The sequence below is a fragment of the Uranotaenia lowii genome, chromosome 3 (genome assembly GCF_029784155.1).
Source record: "Uranotaenia lowii strain MFRU-FL chromosome 3, ASM2978415v1, whole genome shotgun sequence".
Lineage (NCBI taxonomy): Eukaryota > Metazoa > Arthropoda > Insecta > Diptera > Culicidae > Uranotaenia > Uranotaenia lowii.
The window spans coordinates 23058936-23080972 of record NC_073693.1 but is presented as its reverse complement, the minus strand read 5'-3'; the positions used below and the strand labels follow the sequence as shown (position 1 = coordinate 23080972).

General features: G+C 31.1%; 2 protein-coding genes across 5 annotated transcripts in view; both read right to left on the bottom strand.

Annotated features, from left to right (window-relative positions):
• The window catches only part of LOC129755150 (ras-interacting protein RIP3), a 430486-nt gene that overhangs the window by 180438 nt on the left and 228011 nt on the right, over positions 1–22037 (bottom strand). The gene's annotated exons all lie outside the window — the stretch shown is intronic.
• On the bottom strand, positions 3161–14236 carry LOC129755153 (uncharacterized). The gene is made up of 5 exons (XM_055751508.1): positions 13941–14236; positions 13609–13875; positions 3760–4635; positions 3456–3692; positions 3161–3391 (listed from the first exon to the last, which is right to left on the bottom strand). Exons 1-3 carry the CDS (start codon positions 14107–14109, stop codon positions 4457–4459), a joined length of 615 nt encoding a protein of 204 aa, XP_055607483.1. The 5' UTR covers positions 14110–14236; the 3' UTR covers positions 3161–3391; positions 3456–3692; positions 3760–4456.

Genomic DNA, 22037 nt, shown 5'->3' with positions numbered 1-22037 from the left:
ATTCTTTCGTTGATTTGGAACTTAAAAAAGTTTCATAATGGTAATCCTGAATTGAAAAACCTAAAACAGTTTCACAATTCGCAGTTTTCATTTACATAGGTTTACAAAATTAAATTTCAAATAAAAAACTGAAGCAAAAATTCATATTAGAAGCCGAAAATTCAGAAGTCAAATAAAAGAATGCTTGTTGAGGGTTCCGATACAAATTTCGCATTTTGGTTCATTTAAAGAAATCATTATCTGGAAATAAGATTGAAAAGTCGTTTTCAGATTCGGAATTCTGATTTCGAACTGATGATCAAAAGCCAAGATTCAAATCCTCAATTGAAATTAAAAATTCAGATTCGAAGTAAGTTTAATAATCACGATAAACATATCCATGTGAAAATTTGAATGAAACCAAGGAAATCCATGATAATTTTTTTTTTTTTTTTTTGGGGCTTGTGATATAGCTCAGTTGGCAAGTCTGTTGTCTCCTGAGCCGATGTCCGCGAGTTCGAGCCCAAGAGTAAACATCGAACACAGTTGTACCGGATAAGTTTTTCCATAACGATCCGCCAACTGTAACGTTGATAAAGTCGCGAATGCCATACAAATGGTAAAACGACTATAATCGAAACAAAAAAAAAAAATTATCATTTTTTAATCTACATAAAACAAACCTGAGACTTTTTTTTTTCGAAAGTTAGAGTAAAAAAAACTTCAATTGCAAAATATCCCAAAGCTTTTGACAATTTTGACAATTTTGACAATTTTGACAATTTTGACAATTTTGACAATTTTGACAATTTTGACAATTTTGACAATTTTGACAATTTTGACAATTTTGACAATTTTGACAATTTTGACAATTTTGACAATTTTGACAATTTTGACAATTTTGACAATTTTGACAATTTTGACAATTTTGACAATTTTGACAGTTTTGACAGTTTTGGTAATATTGACAATTTTGACAATTTTGACAATTTTGACAATTTTGACAATTTTGACAATTTTGACAATTTTGACAATTTTGACAATTTTGACAATTTTGACAATTTTGACAATTTTGACAATTTTGACAATTTTGACAATTTTGACAATTTTGACAATTTTGACAATTTTGACAATTTTGACAATTTTGACAATTTTGACAATTTTGACAATTTTGACAATTTTGACCATTTTGACAATTTTGACAATTTTGACAATTTTGACAATTTTGACAATTTTGACAATTTTGACAATTTTGACAATTTTGACAATTTTGACAATTTTGACAATTTTGACAATTTTGACAATTTTGACAATTTTGACAATTTTGACAATTTTGACAATTTTGACAATTTTGACAATTTTGACAATTTTGACAATTTTGACAATTTTGACAATTTTGACAATTTTGACAATTTTGACAATTTTGACAATTTTGACAATTTTGACAATTTTGACAATTTTGACAATTTTGACAATTTTGACAATTTTGACAATTTTGACAATTTTGACAATTTTGACAATTTTGACAATTTTGACAATTTTGACAATTTTGACAATTTTGACAATTTTGACAATTTTGACAATTTTGACAATTTTGACAATTTTGACAATTTTGACAATTTTGACAATTTTGACAATTTTAACAATTTTGACAATTTTGACAATTTTGACAATTTTGACGATTTTGACAATATTGACAATTTAGACAATTTTGACAATTGGGTCATTTTTGTCATTTTTCTAAGTTTTTTTTTATTTTTTTGTCATTTTTGTCTTTTTTATCATTTTTGTCATTTTTGTCGTTTTTGTCATTTGTGTCATTTTTGTCATTTTTGTCATTTTTGTCATTTTTGTCATTTTTGTCATTTTTGTCATTTTTGTCATTTTTGTCATTTTTGTCATTTTTGTCATTTTTGTCATTTTTGTCATTTTTGTCATTTTTGTCATTTTTGTCATTTTTGTCATTTTTGTCATTTTTGTCATTTTTGTCATTTTTGTCATTTTTGTAATTTTTTTAATTTTTGTAATTTTTGTAATTTTTGTAATTTTTGTAATTTTTGTAATTTTTGTAATTTTTGTAATTTTTGTAATTTTTGTAATTTTTGTAATTTTTGTAATTTTTGTAATTTTTGTAATTTTTGTAATTTTTGTCTTTTTTGTCATTTTTGTAATTTTTGTAATTTTTGTAATTTTTGTAATTTTTGTAATTTTTGTAATTTTTGTAATTTTTGTAATTTTTGTAATTTTTGTAATTTTTGTAATTTTTGTAATTTTGTAATTTTTGTAATTTTTGTCATTTTTGTCATTTTTGTCATTTTTGTCATTTTTGTCATTTTTGTCATTTTTGTCATTTTTGTCATTTTTGTCATTTTTGTCATTTTTGTCATTTTTGTCATTTTTGTCATTTTTGTCATTTTTGTCATTTTTGTCATTTTTGTCATTTTTGTCATTTTTGTCATTTTTGTCATTTTTGTCATTTTTGTCATTTTTGTCATTTTTGTCATTTTTGTCATTTTTGTCATTTTTGTCATTTTTGTCATTTTTGTCATTTTTGTCATTTTTGTCATTTTTGTCATTTTTGTCATTTTTGTCATTTTTGTCATTTTTGTCATTTTTGTCATTTTTGTCATTTTTGTCATTTTTGTCATTTTTGTCATTTTTGTCATTTTTGTCATTTTTGTCATTTTTGTCATTTTTGTCATTTTTGTCATTTTTGTCATTTTTGTCATTTTTGTCATTTTTGTCATTTTTGTCATTTTTGTTATTTTTTGTAGTTTTTGTAGTTTTTGTAATTTTTGTAATTTTTGTAATTTTTTTTATTTTTGCTATTTTTGTAATTTTTGTTATTTTTGTAATTTTTGTAATTTTTGTAATTTTTGTAATTTTTGTAATTTTTGTAATTTTTGTAATTTTTGTAATTTTTGTAATTTTTGTAATTTTTGTAATTTTTGTAATTTTTGTAATTTTTGTAATTTTTTGTAATTTTTGTAATTTTTGTAATTTTTGTTATTTTTGTAGTTTTTGTAATTTTTGTAATTTTTGTAATTTTTGTTATTTTTGTAATTTTTATAATTTTTGTTATTTTTGTTTTTTTTTTAAATTTTGTCATTTTGTCATTTTTGTCAATTTTGGCATTTTTGTCATATTTTGTGTTTCTCGAGGAAAATAAAAGATATATGACTGTATTTGCACTATTTTATTTAACTACAGCTTGTTTAATCGATTCATCAAACACCACTTACAAATTTTAAACATTTATGGATTATCTAATTGAAGATCGCATTAATTTTTTTCTCCCAAATCTTTTAAGTAACTCATATAAACAAAGGTCGTTTGGTAGGAAGTTCCTGTTTACGCAGCTTAAACAGCTCACCCATAATGTTGAAAGTATACAGCACATACCAAACGACTCCTGAAAAAAAAAGTGTGTTTACCTAAAAGTTCAATCGATTGAACACATTCACGCCATAACCCACCGCAAAACAACAGCAAATCCTGACCACTGTAAATGAATCGATCGAGCTGATTTCCCCTGTAGGTATGCAACAGGTCCTGGCCACATATGTTCAAAACTTCAACTGCAAAAAGAGTCTTGGCCGGATGCAGGAAATTCTGTTCTTCCCAAATCATAGCCACGTACATCAGGGCCAAAGCTAGAAGCCACAGAACCGCCATAGCCCATCGAACTGCGAGGAACATCCTAATCGGCTCATCTAAAAAATAGGACAATCCTATTTTTATATTCTGAGAAAAACCCAGGATGATTAAGTTGGGAAATACCTTCAGTGTAGAACCATCGGCTCTGTTCCGAGTAGATCGCTTGCTCTATGAGGGTCCAAGTCTCTCGAAAGGCCAGCAACAATGCCGCACAAAAGATCAAAAACCCATGAAATAATATAAATTTTACAAATTTCACCTCCATGATTGTTTTGTCATCGAACCAACTGACTAAACTAACTCGAATTGATCTCAAATCGCATAGCAGCAGCTCGTTTTTCCTTATCAGCAGCTATTGGAAAATTCATCCGAGAGTTCATTTTCCACAACGAATAATTTCTCTTTAAATAAAGTGATTATGCCCGCGAAGCACGTCTTGAAGCCAACTGATAATGACTTCATCGCATTTCGTTTCGTTGAAGGGGATCATCGTCTTGAACCTATTCCAAAGCACATACCTTCATACGTCAGACGCCAAAAAGATCATCCTTCTCATTCATGATCATTGATTACGCCAGCTTCCAGTGAACCAGAGACGTTCCCTTCCTATTCCACAGAAAGAAAGAAACAAGCTCTCGCTCATCAATAGACAGGCACCATTTTCGTTTAATTTGAAAATTTGTTTATCAACAAACCGGACCATGTTTTGAATCGAACTTGGAAACACATTGACACACGTGTGTGGTGAGTCCCCCATTCCTTCATATTTAATACTTTCTTGTTCAGAGATAACCTATAAATAACTTAAACTAGCAAACAATCAATAGTTGCTCCGGCTGATCCAGGAATCGTCGAATTCATCGCCCAGGATGAATTTGACCGGTTTCCGACCCGTTTCCAGGTCCACCTCGGCCTCGTCATCGTCGTCCCGGTCCGAGGGGTTGCTGTCGAATAGTTTGTAGAGGACCGCTAGCGTTGAGCCAACGTACGTTGGGATCACTGTAAGAAATTTAAGTTAGTTTGATTTTTTTTGTTTACTTTAAACAGAATGTCGTTTGAAGCAGTTTTCCTTAACTTCCACTTACGTTTTTGCTTAATTTTACTTATTTTTTTAGACACTTCATTCACAACAATAAATCGCCCATTGAATTTCCAAAATTATAAAAAAAAAATGAATGTTAGTAAAATTGCTAATCTCAGTGGAATCTCATATTTCACAATTTCGTTTTTTTGACCAGCCGGTATCCTCTATTTCCTCATTGTATATTGTTATATACAATGTTATTGTATTGTTGAATAATATATTGTTGAATAATTTAATAAATAATATAGTAATCATAATAAAACTTTCTTTTTTTTCAGAATTTTCATCCTCGCGGATGATTTATCCCTTACCAACTCAAAGCCAGATACGTTCTCCGATAGAAATGATCATAGAGAATACACCTTTATAACCGATCTCTTGTTAATTTGCCACAATGTTGCCAGTTAATTTTAAGGCTAACTCTAGAGCCTCCTCCATAATGTCAAGTCATATTCAAATAAGTTAGTGCCGAGAGCCATATTGGATTTTTTTTATGACGTCACAAAAACGATTGTATTGAAAATTAATATCAGAATGGCAGAAATTTCGATGAAAACCACGTTTTAGAACGAAAATGAATTCCAATTTCATTTTGATTGTGTTGTAAGGCCTATTTTTCACTATGTTATGAAGTTTTTTTTTGGTCCTTTTGAGGATTGCGTTATTTTGTTTTCATATTTTATTAATGAATGCAAACCTTGAAGCTAAAAAGCCCAAAAATATAGAAAAATTCAGCTTTTAAAAAGGTCTAGCTGGCAGTTCAACTGATTGTCATAATTTATATCCAACCGGTTTGTTATCTTATTTCCCCCCTTATTAAGCCAAGTAATTTTGTTATCTTATTTCAATCGCCGCTGGGATATATTCTTATTTAATTTTTGACATTTCGACGAGTTATGAAAATTCAAGGTAGAATGTTTAGACAGAAAATTTGTTTCAATGTGGGTAGGAATGCGATCGCTTCAACGCTTTCTATCAACATTGAAACAGTGAGGGGCAAAGAATCACGCAAGTAGTTCAAAAGCTGTTCGCAAAACAAAAGCCCTAATCACATTTTCACCAACTATTCAATTTCTTCTACCCAAAGCGCTCTAGCTTTGATCTTTCCACCTATAATACTTACATTTTCTGTCTAAACATTCTACCTTGAATTTTCATAACTCGCCGAAATGCCAAAAATTAAATAAGTATCCAACCGGTTTACCGTTTACAATTCTTATGTAAAACAATAAGCATCAATTAATGATTGTTAACTCAGTTTACTAAAATGCCAATAAAAGACTGTGGTTTTGTATAAAAATTTATGTTTTGATTACTTTATTGTAACTGCACTGACTTGATGCAAGATTTTAAACTAATTTTAAAGTTTGCAAATTTGAGTGAGAAAAATCCAATATTTTTTTGAATGGTCTATTTTTTAGAGAAAATATTCGAAAATGCTACTTTTTTGGTAACGATCTTGAAGAGCAAGAATCTTTCTTGAATATCAAGTTTTCAAAGTGGAAAATTTCCTGCAGATTATTCGAATAGTCAACCAAAAATGCAAATTTCCTAGTTTATTAATAGATTTATGTGACTGTGACGTCACAGTCTGTACCAATACTAGAGCAGGGCTGCCTTGGCATTACTTTCTTTAAATATTCCTTACTATAATGTGGCAAATTTTCAGAGACGATTTTTTTTGACATTGTTCTTAGAAAAAACACCGGGCTCTCACTTGAAACAAAGGAGGAGGGCTTCCATCAAAATTGCCGAAATAAAAAAAAAATTGTAATTTCACAGAATTTTTCAGCAAATTCTTGTCACAGAAAGATTTTTCAAATTTATCAAATTTTGAACGTGTATCCAAAATGTTAATTTTTGAAGTCGATATGAATTTCGGATTTCTAAGTTTAGATTAGAAAAATATGATTAGATTAGTAAGGTTCATTGTTTTTGCTCAAGTAAAATTTATAAAGATGAATTTTCAATGAAACTTAAATGAATAGCGTCAAAGAAAACCATCACAGAATATTTTGGGGGAATCATAGACTTTTTTGCGCCAAAACACAATTTTTTTACGGGTTGGATCCCATTAAAAAATAACTCGAACAATTTGCACGTGACTCTTTTTTCTTATTTCGAACACAAGTTAGTTTCAAAGTTGTATTGAAGGACCTCTGTCAATCTGAAAGACTGGATTTGTTTTAAAAGATTGATTGCAGCATTTAAATCGACTTAAACGGTATCCGCCATATCTTCGGTGTATGGTTATGCAAACCTTTTAAAAAGCTTTTCTACTTGATCCCTTTTTGAAAAATATTTAAAATAATCATTGTTTATTTTTCATTCAACAAACCTTTTTCCACGAGAACGAGAACGAAGACCTTTTGCGTCCATATTTTTCGCTGGTCTGCCACTTCCTTGCTTGCGAGTAGTTGTTGGGGATTTTAGAACATGATAAACAGTGAAAACCGACTCATTTAAACTTACAAAATGTTGAATTGTAGGTACCTACATTTTGCCGAGATTTTCACAGTTCATAGAACTGTACAACGCGCTTATGAAACGCTTCTTGTTTCGACGGCATTTTGAGCAAAACTGGGCAAATATAAATAAAAAAAATACTGGCGAAAAGAGGAGAAGAAAAGCTAACATGCACACTCTCATAATTCTCTGAGCTCGTTTGTGTTTGAGTATTGTGCCCTTGAAAAAAAATAAAAATTTTAGTTCAGACCAGCGATGCCACATTTACTGATTTATCGGTATTTATACCGATTTTTGAGCAAATTTTCGACCAAGAATCTGTATGTACCGAAAACCGATTTATGGCAAAACATACCGATTTCATTCCGATTTTTTATATAAGAAACGCAAAAATGATAGATTTTGAGTTAATAATACGGAACAGTTTTTCATGTTTAAAACTATATTTGGTGATTTCTTCAGTTTTCGTGGAAATTTTTTACATATATCTGTATGTAAATTTTTGAAAAACGTATGGAAAACGGCCTAAAATAACAACTAAAAGACGTGATTCCTCGAAATTTGTTATTACACACCGCTTTTTTAACGTCAAAGGCCTCAATCCAAAGTTTGCAAATTTTTTTAAAAAAAAATAAGAGGGAAGAAAATATGGTAGAAAACTTTCTAACACTCTTAAAAACTAATCAAAAATGTATTAATAAAAAACAAAAAAAAACAAGCACACAAGATTCTATAAGGCATTGATTAAAAAAAAATAAATAAAAGATTTCAGAATCACTACCGAAAATCAATTTTTAATCACCCCAAAATACCGATTTTCATACCGATTTTTCGGATTACCATACCGAAAAACGATTTTTCTGAGTTCGAAAATACCGATTCAAATGTAGCATCACTAGTTGGGACCCGTTAAATAGAGTTGTTTACGTCCGAGAGTGCCTGGACCGTCGCATGCTCCCCATGATCAACTAGCATAATCATCCAGTACTGTTTTGACCCGATTTAGCATTTTTTTACTACTTAATGCACACTCAAAAAAAAGTACCAATCCAACAATGTCCACATCGTACCGAAAGAGATGGTCAAAAATTGATCGCAAAATTGTCCTCAAGTAAGACCGATTAAAACTTTTTGAGCCCTGAACAAGTCTTATTTGAGAAAACATGTGAAGCCTGAAAATTTTACCGAAAGTTTCGCAAAAGAGTAGCGAAAATCATCGCAAATCAGTGTGTTCGGAAGCTTATGAGCAGACTTCGATCTAAAACTCAATCACTGGCCTACGATTGAATGGAATCTCATTTTCTATTGATCAGCTATTAAAAAAGTCTATAGAGAACGTAAATGTGAAAAAAAATAATTAATTTGCTCCTAAAAGGTGTTTATATTGTTCATTTAAATCGTGCTTAGACACAGACCCTTGGAGGTCTCAAGGGTCTGTGTCTAAGCACGATTTTTTTCCCTGGATTGAGCGTTGAACAGGGAAGAGTCTCTTCTATAATGTGACAATTTTTCAGAGAAGCCATCGAAATCATTCAACAGCTGTTTTTTTTATTAAATTATCATTTATTTTCTAGAGTGTCAATATTTTTGCCATAGCCAACAAACAGTTTTTTTTATTAACACCTTTTAAATGATTTTAAATATATTTTATTGCAGAACTTTTAACAGGAAATTGAGCAAGTTTTCAAGTTTTGCCACTTGTATCATTTGCTCGAAATGTTTTATCTGAATCAACTGGAACATTTATGTGTCTTACAAGAGATATCCAAAGAAATTATAAGAACTATGGTAGCAATTGGTGTGATCCAAACATTTAAAAAAATAATATTTATATGTTCAATAATCACAAAATATTCTAAAAGTGATCAATTTTGTTCAAGAATTAAGTTGATGTAATCAATGAAATCAATATGGTTAATATTCGGCTATTTTCAAACTGTAAAAGACTGTTACTTTAATAATTTGTATTTAAATACATAGAATTTTGAACGAAATCACTGCATATCAACGTTTATACGCATTTCAGAAAACTAAAAATCGGCTAAATACATGAATGAAAACATCACACATGAAGAACACCAATTGCAGTTATTTTTAGGTTTTTTCCGAATTAAATTTTACATTTTTTTCTGTCAATAATGTTTTTGAAGAAAAAGCCTGAAGAAGGTGCTGCATACATTTAGGGGTAAAAAATACTACAAAAAATTCTACTACTATTAAAGTTTGGATGGATGAAATTTTGAAATTCTGAAATGCGTGATGCAAAACAATCATATTCCAGCAAATGAAAACAAGATTAGAAGGGTGAATCTTTGATTTGCATTTTGATGGATTTAACTGTATTATGAAAATATTTATTTAAAAAAAATGGCGATTTTTTGTAAAATATTTAACACTTACAGTGTTGGAATAGGATAATAACAGCAATATAAAGTTTTTTGGCGATATTATTAAGCCAATCCGTCATACCGGGTAAGGGTTTTTACGGTTATGATTCTGATATTTATCTTCATCCTGATTTTGATTGTGATCCTGATCCATATCCTATGTATTTCGGTTCCTGATCCTGATCAAAATCCTAAATCTCGTTTTTCAATTTCTATTTAAATTATTAATGTGACTTTTTACTCAATCCTGATCCAAATTTTGATCCTGATTCAGATCAAGATCCTGATCCTGATTTTGAGCATTTACTAGTTCCTGATCCCTAGATCCCTAAGACCTGATTCCTGATCTTGTTCCCAATCCTGACCTGATCCTGATTCCGACAGAGATTCTTATCCTGGTCCTGATCCATATTCCAATAATGATTCAAGTTTCTACCATAATGAATATAGAAAGTTGTATTTTTTAATCGTTCAATTCATCTCGATCTTGGATCGATCTTTTGAAGATCGATCTTGTGAACTCGGATTTTATATTTTTTTTAGTTGATAATAGTTCCCTTTCCTTTTTTTTCGCAGTTCAAAGCCGGACTCTAATGAGTTGCTCCTCATGCATTTTCAAGTATTTCTGTCGAATTTGAGATCTATTCAACTAATCTCTGTTCTGCGCAATGAGTTTTTGTGAAAAAAGTCAATTTTTCTTGAAAGCTTCGTATGAGAGTTCTAGCAAGCCCCTGTTTATATAAAACGAAAGATTTAGAATGCAGGTTGGTTGATATTATTTTAGCATTTTTTTTTTGTATCTGTTTAAGATAATCGTTCCAAACAAACCGAAAAAATTTAAAAAATCATAAACTACCAACTTGCACAGAAATTTTACCAACAAGTTGAAAGTCAAAAATCTGCAGCAAATCAGAAAAAATATTTTTCACAAAAGCTTAACTTGTTAAGTGTTGTCTAACACTTTAAAAAAAAATCGATTTTATTTTTTTTTATTTTCTTATTATAAAACATTTCAAGAATGTTGTGTCAAATTTTCAAGTAAATCGGAACAAAACTGTAGAAATTATAGGCCTTTATCTTCTCCTATCTAATACTGCAAGAAAGCAAGAGCAGAAACTTCAATCGCCTTTTTTTGGAAGCACATTTTTAAAGTCCGTGGACATCGTCATTTGAAAACTACTTATCCGATTCTTTTCAAATTTGGGACATATTTTCTACATATAAAATACCAGACCCCAACGTTTTTCTTTGTCTTTTTTTTACTTTGGGGAGATTTTACAGATAAAAAATGGCGGATTTTTTCGTGAAAAATCCTAATTTTTTCTTCAAACAGCCACAAAAATTTCATAAAAAATTGTTTAAGTTAAATAAAAACGTTGGGTCCAGAAAAACATCTATTAAAAATATTATGCTCTGATTTTTTGACTTCAGATGATTCTGTGCTGAGATACAGTGTCCACCGCAAATCCTGTTTTCTTAAAGGCATCCTCGAAAGTGCCCCGTCACCGGCTCATTTTTCAATATTTTTCTACGAAAAAATTACTAAATGTTCTTTTAACAATGCTTTGTATAATGCAAAAAATTTGAATACATTTGTTTGAACGATAGCTCTAGAATAAAAAATCGTGAATATGGTGTTTTTTTTTACCCGTTAGACCCTACCCCCCTTTTAAGTGAACCATTTTTATAACTTTTCATTTGATGTAAAAAAATATACAAATTGGATTATAACGGGAAAGTTATTCTCAGATATTTGCAACAAATTTGAATTGATAATAAATTTTTCATTCAAGTTTTCACCTTACCAACTTTTGCACAAGCAAAGAAATTTTATTCAATCAAATACCCCAGGACTGGGCCAGGAATTAAAAAAAAATTGTAAGCAAAACTTCTTGATGCCATTTTTTTAAGGTTGCGTGAAGCTAAAACCTGAATAGGAACACAATTATGATTTAAAAACTGATGCATAAATATTTGAATAACGTGGCTTCTATTCTTGCGATAAATACATTTTAAACATCTAATGAACGACTATAAACAGGACTATCTTAGCAAGAAAAGATTTTGTGAAAAATATTTTTTTGGATTTACTGCAGACTCTAAACTTTAAACTTTTTAGTAAAATTTTTGTACAAGTTGGTAGTTTATGATATTCTAAATTTTTTCGGTTTGTTTTAAACAATTATCTAAAACAGATCCCTAAAAATGCTGATAATATCAACCACCATGCAAAGTATCTTTTTATAATAAAAGTGGCTTGCTAGAGCTCTCATAAGAAAATTTTCATGAAAAATAGACTTTTTTTTTACAAAAACTCATTGCGCAGAACAGAGCTTAGTTCAATAGATCTTAAATCAGCAGAAACACTCGAAAATGCATGAGGAACAACTCATATGAGTCCGGCTTTGATCTGCAAAAAAAAAGCCGAAAAGTGAACTAGTCTATGTTCAGCCCGAGAAAAATCAATTGAATCCGGTTAATTTGGGTTCGATCGTTTCGATGTTCTCAATTTTATTTTCTAGAAGAGCTGAAGTTTTTCAGATCCAATTTTGAGTATTGGTTCGAAGAAGCGACGCGGGATCATTAAGTAAGTAAGTAAGTCCGAAACTGACTCAATGCCTTTTTTCGGCATTTCAAAAGTCAGTATCGGTTTTCAATTCTTAGGAGTTGAAATGTCAATTTTTTCAACCGTCAACTGCATAGACTATGAGTTCGTTGAAAAAAAAGTTCGTCAACGAAAATAACTGTAGCCAATAACCAAGCAATTTAGGCAAAAAAAAAACAAGATAGCTCCACACAACTTAAGCGTTTTTTTGCAAAACTATGACATCTGGTGATTCCTTATTTCAGGTAATTCTAACATTTTATTGAAAATAATTGAGAATATAATGTAGATCATTTCATCAGAACGTCTTAAGACTCTCAAATCAATATCCTTCTTGTTAAATAAATATTTCTGAAAATTGATCGGAAAATATTATTCCTAGAATTCCCAGTTTTGGACGTAATAACTTTTTTCTTACTGTACCTACCGCTTTGCCGTCTTCGGCAAAGTTGTAGCCAGAAAATTTTCCATAAAGCTCCATATATTGAAATTTCATTCGCATTGCGCAATGAAACAAAAACAAAATATTCGAGAAAAACAAAAAAAGTGACATTCTTCGAACAAATTTTCGCGTTTTACCATCCAAAATTTCAAAACCCGGGTACCTAAATTCTTAAATCTCATTTTAAAAATCTGCAAAAATTCTGTCGTTTGTTTGTTTTGACCAAAAGAAAGCTTTTAAGACAACAGGTTTTTTGAAATTTGAAAAAAGTTGCAACCCACTCCCAAAAGGCTTACACGTGAAACCAAAATCAAACTTGGGTGTTTGGCTCCTTACAAATTTGTTGTTCCAATATTTGACAAAGCTTCTCCGCCGTGTAAAAATTGAATTCCAATGAAGATATGTTAAAGAAAAAATATTTTTCGAGTTTTTCTGTTAGCTTTTCCAAATCTGTACACGAAAGTTTTCAAACCAATTTTCTTAGGAAAAAATTCAAATCACATTTCGATGGAAAACTGTCTCTTATTGTTTCCAGCTAAAATTTGCTGGAATGTAGTAGAAAAAATTCACCGCCACTGCACCGTATTGATAACATGGCAAAAGTCATGCGACTCTGACGCAAATGCGGGTCGGGTCGATCGATCATCGAGTATTGTTGTTGATTCAGCATGTACAAAAGTAATTAAAAACAGCAATCCTAGGCTAACTACTCAACATGGTGGCGTCAGGCACCATTCGAGAAGAGTAGAAAGTTCCGCACGGCTTCTCCGGCAGCCTTAACATTCAACAACAAGATTACAAAACCGATCGATTGTTGTTTGTAGCCCAAAGCATTCACTCTTTTGACTCAAGCTAGACGAACTGTCTGTCTGTCTGTCAAAACTCAAACTGACCATCGAGTGATCATCAAAGGGATCGAACTGCTTCAACGACATTCCCTAGCAACGGGATCAACTAGAGAGAGAACTCCTAGAGACTTCAAGCTTACCTAGGATGACGACTGTGTCCAGCGAAAGGATCAACTGGTAGATACTTTCTCGTTCAAGCTTTTTGAGATGCTGAAACACTACCAGACACCAAAGGGCGACGAATACGGTTCCAAAGGGAAAGATGGTTTCCTTCTTTTCGAACAGCATCCCCACCAGGAAGATCGTTCCGGCCAGGATCAATCCCAGAGGGAAGATCATCTGGGCAAAGGGATGCATCCGGAGATAGTGATGGTTCGTTTGAGCGTCAATAGGTGGTGCTGTTGGCTCTGTTGAGTTCATTAAAACGGATCTTAGTTCCACGACAGGTCCTTGAATCAGGCTGCCAACTCACCTTGTTCACGACTCTCGTTGTCTCCATAATCATCCAATGGTCTGACCTGTTTCAGTTCACTATTTTCTACCAGGGCCACATTCGTGGCCAAGATCGTTCCACAAATGAGTGCTGCCAGGGCAATTGCGTACCCATGGGCTTTGATGTATCCTCCGAATATCCGTTTCATGATGACACTAATTGGAAAAAATCCCTAACTTTTACTCGTGGGAAAATTGTTCAGTAAATTAGGGAAAAAAACTCAGAACGTTTATTCCTGCTTCAACTCTAATCTTCAACTGAGTCGATCGATGATCGTTCGTCGTTGCTTTTACTAACAAATTTCTTCCATGAATCGAAGATGAACCTGTTCAACGTTCATCTGAGCACGAAGGAAGAAGCACACGTTGTTCGGTGGTTGGCAAATGTCGAAACCGCAAAACCATCTCTAGTTAAGATTTCAGTTTGTTGTGCTCCTGTTACTATCACTATTGATTTGCTTCAACAACTTGTCGGGGAAACAAGAGTAGAAAAAAAAACGGTTCGGGAATCCGAGATGGATTATCAGCATTTTTGTTCTTTGAGTCTATTTTTTTTTCTATTCAGCTGGCTCAATTTCAAAGTAAACACCGATCGATTGTATGGCGACCGCGTGGCACTTTAATCACCCGCTTAATGGCGGCTCGGGGATGCGTTTTAGGAATCTACATACGTCATTGCTCTACTGGTGGGTACAGTTTCGAGGTATTTGGTGTTGTTATCAGGATTGTAGTGTACAAAATTGCGTTACATTTCTTTGGAAAGGATTCACCTTTCCAAACCGAATCTCTGATACTTGGAACGAAGTTTAGTGATGAATAATTTTAAGCTACATAATCTGAACTTAGGTTATTTGAATATTGATAGTCGATCCACATCGTCTAGATCGTGGATTCACCATTCCTAATTTACAAGAGATGAAGTAGAAAGGTACACGTTTCATAGCAATTTCTTTTCTAATTATCTTAGCCAACCTTTTTTCTTTATATTTTAAGCTTTGACCTCGGGATACTACTTTAAGATCCACAGATTTCACATTATTAGATGAATTTGATGGTAGTTAACAATCTAAAATTCAAATCCAGAGGCTTCTTGTAAAATCTGTGCTCTGTGCCACAGGTTCTGTGATAATTTTTTTCCTAAAATTTAAGGTTTTTTTCTGTGATTTTAGCAACCTTGTGTGTAAGGCTTATTATTATCATTTTTATGACGCAGTTTGAAATTCAATTGTATTTTGCTTGTTTATTCGTTTATTTTTTTTTAATCTCCAACAACAACGATTCGTGATTTGAGGGTTATTTTCGATTTCCTTAAGCTTTTTTTTAACAAATGTTGATTCCAAGCTACCAAAAGTTCGAAAGAATTGTTGGAATGACTGATTCTATGCTACTTAAATGTATGAGGCACCCGTCTCCTCTTCCTATCTCACTGAATGGAAGAAGGAAAGGGTCCCAAATAATTATAGAAGCATTACTCGTATCAAAATACAATCTCATACCAACTTCGGTGCTATCGACATGTTAAAAAAAGACTGTGGTCGACCCCCTGTTCTCTTCCTATATGTTTCCTGGGATCAAGGGGCGGAGGGTCTCAACAACCATAAACTATTTTTACGCATCCAAATATCCTCCCATGCCAAATTCAGTTCTATTTGCTTGATTATTTCACCAGTTCTGCAAAAAAATGTATGGGAGCCTTCTCCCCCTTATGTTTCTCTAATGAAAGGTGGGAAAAGCTTTAATCTTGGGAGCATTTCGTTTACCCAAATAGACTCGCATGCCAAATGCAATTCCCCTCGCTTGACCATTCATTGAGTATTGCAAACATTTGTATAGCCCCCCTACGCTCTTCTAATCCTCCCAAGCCAATTTGGTTCGATTTGCTCGAATAGTTAACGAATTTTGCAATTCAAATTGTAGGGAAGCTCCTCTCCTTCTTTCAATCTCTTCTCTGGAAGAAAGGAGAGGCCTCAAAAAATACTTGAAACATTCTCGTATTCAAATACTCTCACATGTAAAATCTGATTCCATTTGCTTGACTTCTGCTCGAGTTATATTAAAAATTGTAAGAGAGTCTTCCTCCCCCTTCCTGTTTCCCCTCTGGAAAAAAGAGGGGCTTCCCCGGCCTCAAAAGCACCCACTTGCCAAGTTTTAAGAAAAGCCGTTCAGTAAATTCCAAGTCTACAGGAAACAGACAGACAAACGAACAGACAGAAATTCATTTCGTTCAACAAGATTTATGTTTACTTGGAAAATTTTCCTACACGGATATTTCAACCTTAACCGTCAAGATGAAAGCTGAACACGTAACTTTAGTATCAAGGCTGTTTTATGATTTGTTTATAGGAGGTGAAAAAGCTGCGCTGCTACGAACTGTGAACTTTTCAATATTGGGTGACAGAAATGCAAACAGTCGAAATAAAATTAAGTCAGTTTAAAATGGATTTATTTTTCAGTAATCTTATCATTTAACGTTAAGTTTCATATACCACTGGTTCCAAAATGCGGAGAGAAATTCATGAACATTTGAAGACTCAAAGTAAATATTTTGCCCATGAAATAGTTCAATTAATAAAGGCTCCGAACTATGTGTCCGTTAATATTTTTGTTTACATTTCTTCGTATTTTTTGCAAAAATAGATTTATCACCCATTCAAATCTACTTAGGAGACCCAAATTCATTGGACGAAATGCATATAGCTCACCAGTTAAAAGTGCCGTGGCCCTGGAATCTCGATTTACTATTTCGGAAGAAGATCTGCTTTGATCTAATCAGAGAATGTTTTACGAAACATCAACTACCTCAAGATTTTGCGGAGAATATTTCATCATCAAGCAGTAAAAAGTCATTAAAATGTTATTCATGAATTCATTATAATAATACCTACTTTTTTAACCGAGGTTAGAATAAGCTTAATTATGATAAACTGAAAATCTGCCCTGCAGAACTCAATATCCAAAAAACAGCTTGCAAACAAGATCGTATGCTCAGATTGGCACACGAGATTCAATGTTATTTTGCAAATACAATGAAAAACCAAGAGACTTCATCAATCATCAAATTAAATTAAATGAAAAAAACCGTTAAGGATCTTTTGATTATTTATTTAAATCAGATATTGGCAGTATTCTTGATTAGCAAGTTCTTTTTTCAAACGATAAGTTCTGATCTGATGAAATTTGGTACTGAGAACGATCCGCTTTAAAATTTTCACTCTGCGATCATTTTTCAGAGAAAGCTACAACTAAAGTGAAGTCAAATGCTTACGTTTCGATGTGACTAGCTTGCTCCTAGAATAACAAAAAGTTCTTAATTTAACGGATATTTTTAAAGGCAATAATGAATTTATTAATTTCGAAATAAGGTATTGTTGAATAAAACCATTCTTTACGCAAATTTTGGTAGTGAAAGTTTTACAAAACTTTTGTTTTAAATGAGATATCACTATTTTGAAATTTCAATTTCGAACAACACAAAAATATTACCATTTTAATCAAGCAATTTTTGCTTGACTGACAGATATATCAGAAAACAAATAATTAAAAACTTTAATCTACTCACCGTTTTATCCTAAACACACTAAATATTGTTTCGAAAGTTTTCAAATTTATTAGTTTTTATTATCTCTTTCATTGAAAATTGGATTTCGTGCAATGTTTTGCAGTCGCAGTTATCCATACACAAGTTGACTGAAAACCGGTTAGCGTGTAGAACTCCGACAGATTTTACACTGAATTGACAGGTCGCACAAATGTACGAGTTCGCACAAGTGTCACAGTCATAAGTGCGCTGAAGAATAGTAAACAATTTGCTTCAAATATTAGAGCAAGTTCACTGGTGTTGGGAAAAAGTGGTAGAAATTTTGTTACTTTTAGCACATTTTGAAAATTTTCCCATGCAAAAACATATTCAAGATCTGTGGCCTTCAAGTTTTTTTTACAACACGTGTTGTAGTTTCGCATGCTGTGATGCAAAAACAGCAATATTTCTATCATATACGGCTGAAATAGAGACAATGCTGTAAAAAAATACAACGCCCGAAGATCTTGAAATCATTTTTGTATGGGAAAATTTTCAAAATGTCAAAATTTCTACCACTTTTTCCCAACATCAGTGAACTTGCTCTTACAGATTACTTTCACAATGTTTGAGAGGAAATTTTCAAAATATCACTTTTCATCATTACCGTAAAACGGGGTAACATTGATCACTAGGGTAGCTTTGATCAACATGAAATTTTTCCACATAAACATAAATAACTAAGTCTCAAGTTAAAATATATAAAAACTTTTTTCTACGTTAATTTAAAAACCTAAATATTGAGTTTCGAATTGGTGAAATCTTGGTTTGTTTTTGTAAATTTCAATCGTTAGTAAAAAAGTTATTTCAAAATCTTGAAATATCTATTTTTTTCAAAGGGTCGCAAACAAAAACCCTTGCTGATGAAATCAAAGCTCAGCAGGTTGATTTATGTGGCAGTTGAACTTGAGGTAATTTTTTTATATTTAGAAAATAGGGACGTATTCCAAGAGTAAGTCAGTCTAGGGCAAAAGGCTAGAAACCCTATCAAATTGCAAAGTTTAAAGGAAAAAAATCAGGGCGAATAAAGCGAGGGCATAGATAATTGAATGAAGGATAAATTTCATATTTTTTATGGATAAAAATGAACAAGTGATGTTAAAAAAAATAGCCCCTTAATTTGCAGCATCATTGTCTATCTTTCGGTTATAATTGTTGTTCGGCCTTAACACACGAACTGTCTTAGTTTATCAATCACCAGCATTTGTAAACATTATGGAGGTGTTTTGTATCCTTTATGATCAAGAAAACTCGTTAAAACCGTCAAAATAGAGACTGATCAATGTTACCCTAAAGCATCAATTTCTAAACAAAGATGAAATCGATTTTTTAATCAATTTAAAAGAAGCCATAGTCAATGTTTTACGTTCATAGGAGTCAAGTACTGGTTTAAAAAAATATGAAACATGCCACATTCCCCTTAACAGAAATAATAATCGAGAAATATTTTAAAAAAAGTTATCATTATTACCCCGTTTTAAGGTACTTATTTTGTAAAAATGAATATTGAGAACGAAGGCCGGAAATGCAAAATTTTCGGAACAAAAAAAAATTCGCGCGTTGTGATGTCAAAACTTCATTAGCTCACATTTCAATTACTAAGTTTATCGAGAAAATAAAATTTAATATCAAAATGTAGTGCTTTGAATTCTGAGTCTATTGGTATACCTTCCTTCTATAGATTTGTCCGCAAACTATTTTAACTTATTTGCGCAATTTACTGAAATAGTATTCTGAAAATTCCGTGATGTCACCGTGAAATGGGTCATATGCATTTTTCTGTACGCATACTTTCAAGTTCTAAACAATTCAACTTCTTATTTTGACAAATCTTCAGATTGTTATTTACGCTGGTGTTTTTAATACCATCAATTCATCCACAGGTCATGGTCTTAATCAATGATCACGATTCATTCAGAATAAAATATATCTTTTTGTACTCTACGGATCAATTAAACTAAGCTTGCCAGATTGCCCGGTTTTATCCGGGGTTGCCCGGATATTTGATGCAAAATTTTGAGAAAGTCCGGTCCGGCCCGGTTGCCCGGATATCGTGAAAAAAGTCCGGATATTGCCCGGATTTTTTCACAATTTTCACAAAGAAACCAAAAAAAATCAAAGTTTTTGAGTAAGTTTCAGCTAAATCTATTAACGGTATGGAAATTTTCAACGGTTGTGTCAAATAATTTCGCTGATTTACTTTTATAAACCTTTAAATATTTAAGTGTTCCAAAAAGTTTTTGGAAGTCTGCAATTGCATTAATAAAATATTAATTTCATTTTTTTTGTTGCATTTTTTCTTTGCTTTTATATATAATAACTCCTGAATTTTGCCCAGTTTTTGGATTTGAAAAATTGAAATCCATGCCCGGATTTTGCCAGGTTTATTTTGAAAAAATGCCCGGAATTGCTAGGCCCGGATGATATGGAAAAAATTCAGGCAACCTTAAATTAAACCCATACCATATATTGTGATAATATGGCATTATGAAGTTCATATTATACTCTAACGATTAACATATTGAAAAAGAAAAATTTAGAATAATTTTTTCACGTGGGAAACATTTTAAAGTAATGCAAAAGAAAAATCAAACCAAATTTTCCGGATTTTTTCAGACTAAGTACAATCACTCTAAAAATATATTTTTTAAATTTGTTGAGAGAACAGGATTGATGTTTTGTTCTATTTGCTACATTTTCCTAGAATATTTAAAATTTGTAGGACATTCCGGTTTCGAGGTTTAACGAAAATAAGAATAAAGTTGAAAAAAAAACTCTATTAGAGGGAAATCTTGTTCTTTGAAATTATCAAAGATCTAAAACAAGAACAAACAAACAATGGAAACGAATTCTGTTGAAAATAAAAAATTGTCAAAATCATCAAAATGACGAAAACTTGAAAAATAATCAAAACTAACACTGTTAAAACCTGTTAAAACCGGAATAATTGTCATATTCGTCAAAATTGTCAAAATTGTCGAAATTGTCAAAATTGTCACTATTGTCAAAATTGTCAAAATTGTCAAAATTGTCAAAATTGTCAAAATTGTCAAAATTGTCAAAATTGTCAAAATTGTCAAAATTGTCAAAATTGTCAAAATTGTCAAAATTGTCAAAATTGTCAAAATTGTCAAAATTGTCAAAATTGTCAAAATTGTCAAAATTGTCAAAATTGTCAAAATTGTCAAAATTGTCAAAATTGTCAAAATTGTCAAAATTGTCAAAATTGTCAAAATTGTCAAAATTGTCAAAATTGTCAAAACTGTCAAAATTGTCAAAATTGTCAAAATTGTCAAAATTGTCAAAATTGTCAAAATTGTCAAAATTGTCAAGATTGTCAAAATTGTCAAAATTGTCAAAATTGTCAAAATTGTCAAAATTGTCAAAATTGTCAAAATTGTCAAAATTGTCAAAATTGTCAAAATTGTCAAAATTGTCAAAATTGTCAAAATTGTCAAAATTGTCAAAATTGTCAAAAATGTCAAAATTGTCAAATTGTCAAAATTGTCAAAATTGTCAAAATTGTCAAAATTGTCAAAATTGTCAAAATTGTCAAAATTGTCAAAATTGTCAAAATTGTCAAAATTGTCAAAATTGTCAAAATTGTCAAAATTGTCAAAATTGTCAAAATTGTCAAAATTGTCAAAATTGTCAAAATTGTCAAAATTGTCAAAATTGTCAAAATTGTCAAAATTGTCAAAATTGTCAAAATTGTCAAAATTGTCAAAATTGTCAAAATTGTCAAAATTGTCAAAATTGTCAAAATTGTCAAAATTGTCAAAATTGTCAAAATTGTCAAAATTGTCAAAATTGTCAAAATTGTCAAAATTGTCAAAATTGTCAAAATTGTCAAAATTGTCAAAATTGTCAAAATTGTCAAAATTGTCAAAATTGTCAAAATTGTCAAAATTGTCAAAATTGTCAAAATTGTCAAAATTGTCAAAATTGTCAAAATTGTCAAAATTGTCAAAACTGTCAAAATTGTCAAAATTGTCAAAATTGTCAAAATTGTCAAAATTGTCAAAATTGTCAAAATTGTCAAAATTGTCAAAATTGTCAAAATTGTCAAAATTGTCAAAATTGTCAAAATTGTCAAAATTGTCAAAATTGTCAAAATTGTCAAAATTGTCAAAATTGTCAAAATTGTCAAAATTGTCAAAATTGTCAAAATTGTCAAAATTGTCAAAATTGTCAAAATTGTCAAAATGGTCAAAATTGTCAAAATTGTCAAAATTGTCAAAATTGTCAAAATTGTCAAAATTGTCAAAATTGTCAAAATTGTCAAAATTGTCAAAATTGTCAAAATTGTCAAAATTGTCAAAATTGTCAAAATTGTCAAAATTGTCAAAATTGTCAAAATTGTCAAAATTGTCAAAATTGTCAAAATTGTCAAAATTGTCAAAATTGTCAAAATTGTCAAAATTGTCAAAATTGTCAAAATTGTCAAAATTGTCAAAATTGTCAAAATTGTCAAAATTGTCAAAATTGTCAAAATTGTCA

Bases quoted from the DNA above. Each gene is read 5' to 3' on its own strand.
- LOC129755153 (XM_055751508.1), bottom strand. From the start codon at position 14,109: ATGAAACGGATATTCGGAGGATACATCAAAGCCCATGGGTACGCAATT. The intron at 13,876-13,940 runs GTGAGTTGGCAG...TGAACTCAACAG, and splicing joins CAACGAGAGTCGTGAACAAG to AGCCAACAGCACCACCTATT. The intron at 4,636-13,608 runs GTAAGCTTGAAG...AATTTCTTACAG, and splicing joins GGACACAGTCGTCATCCTAG to TGATCCCAACGTACGTTGGC.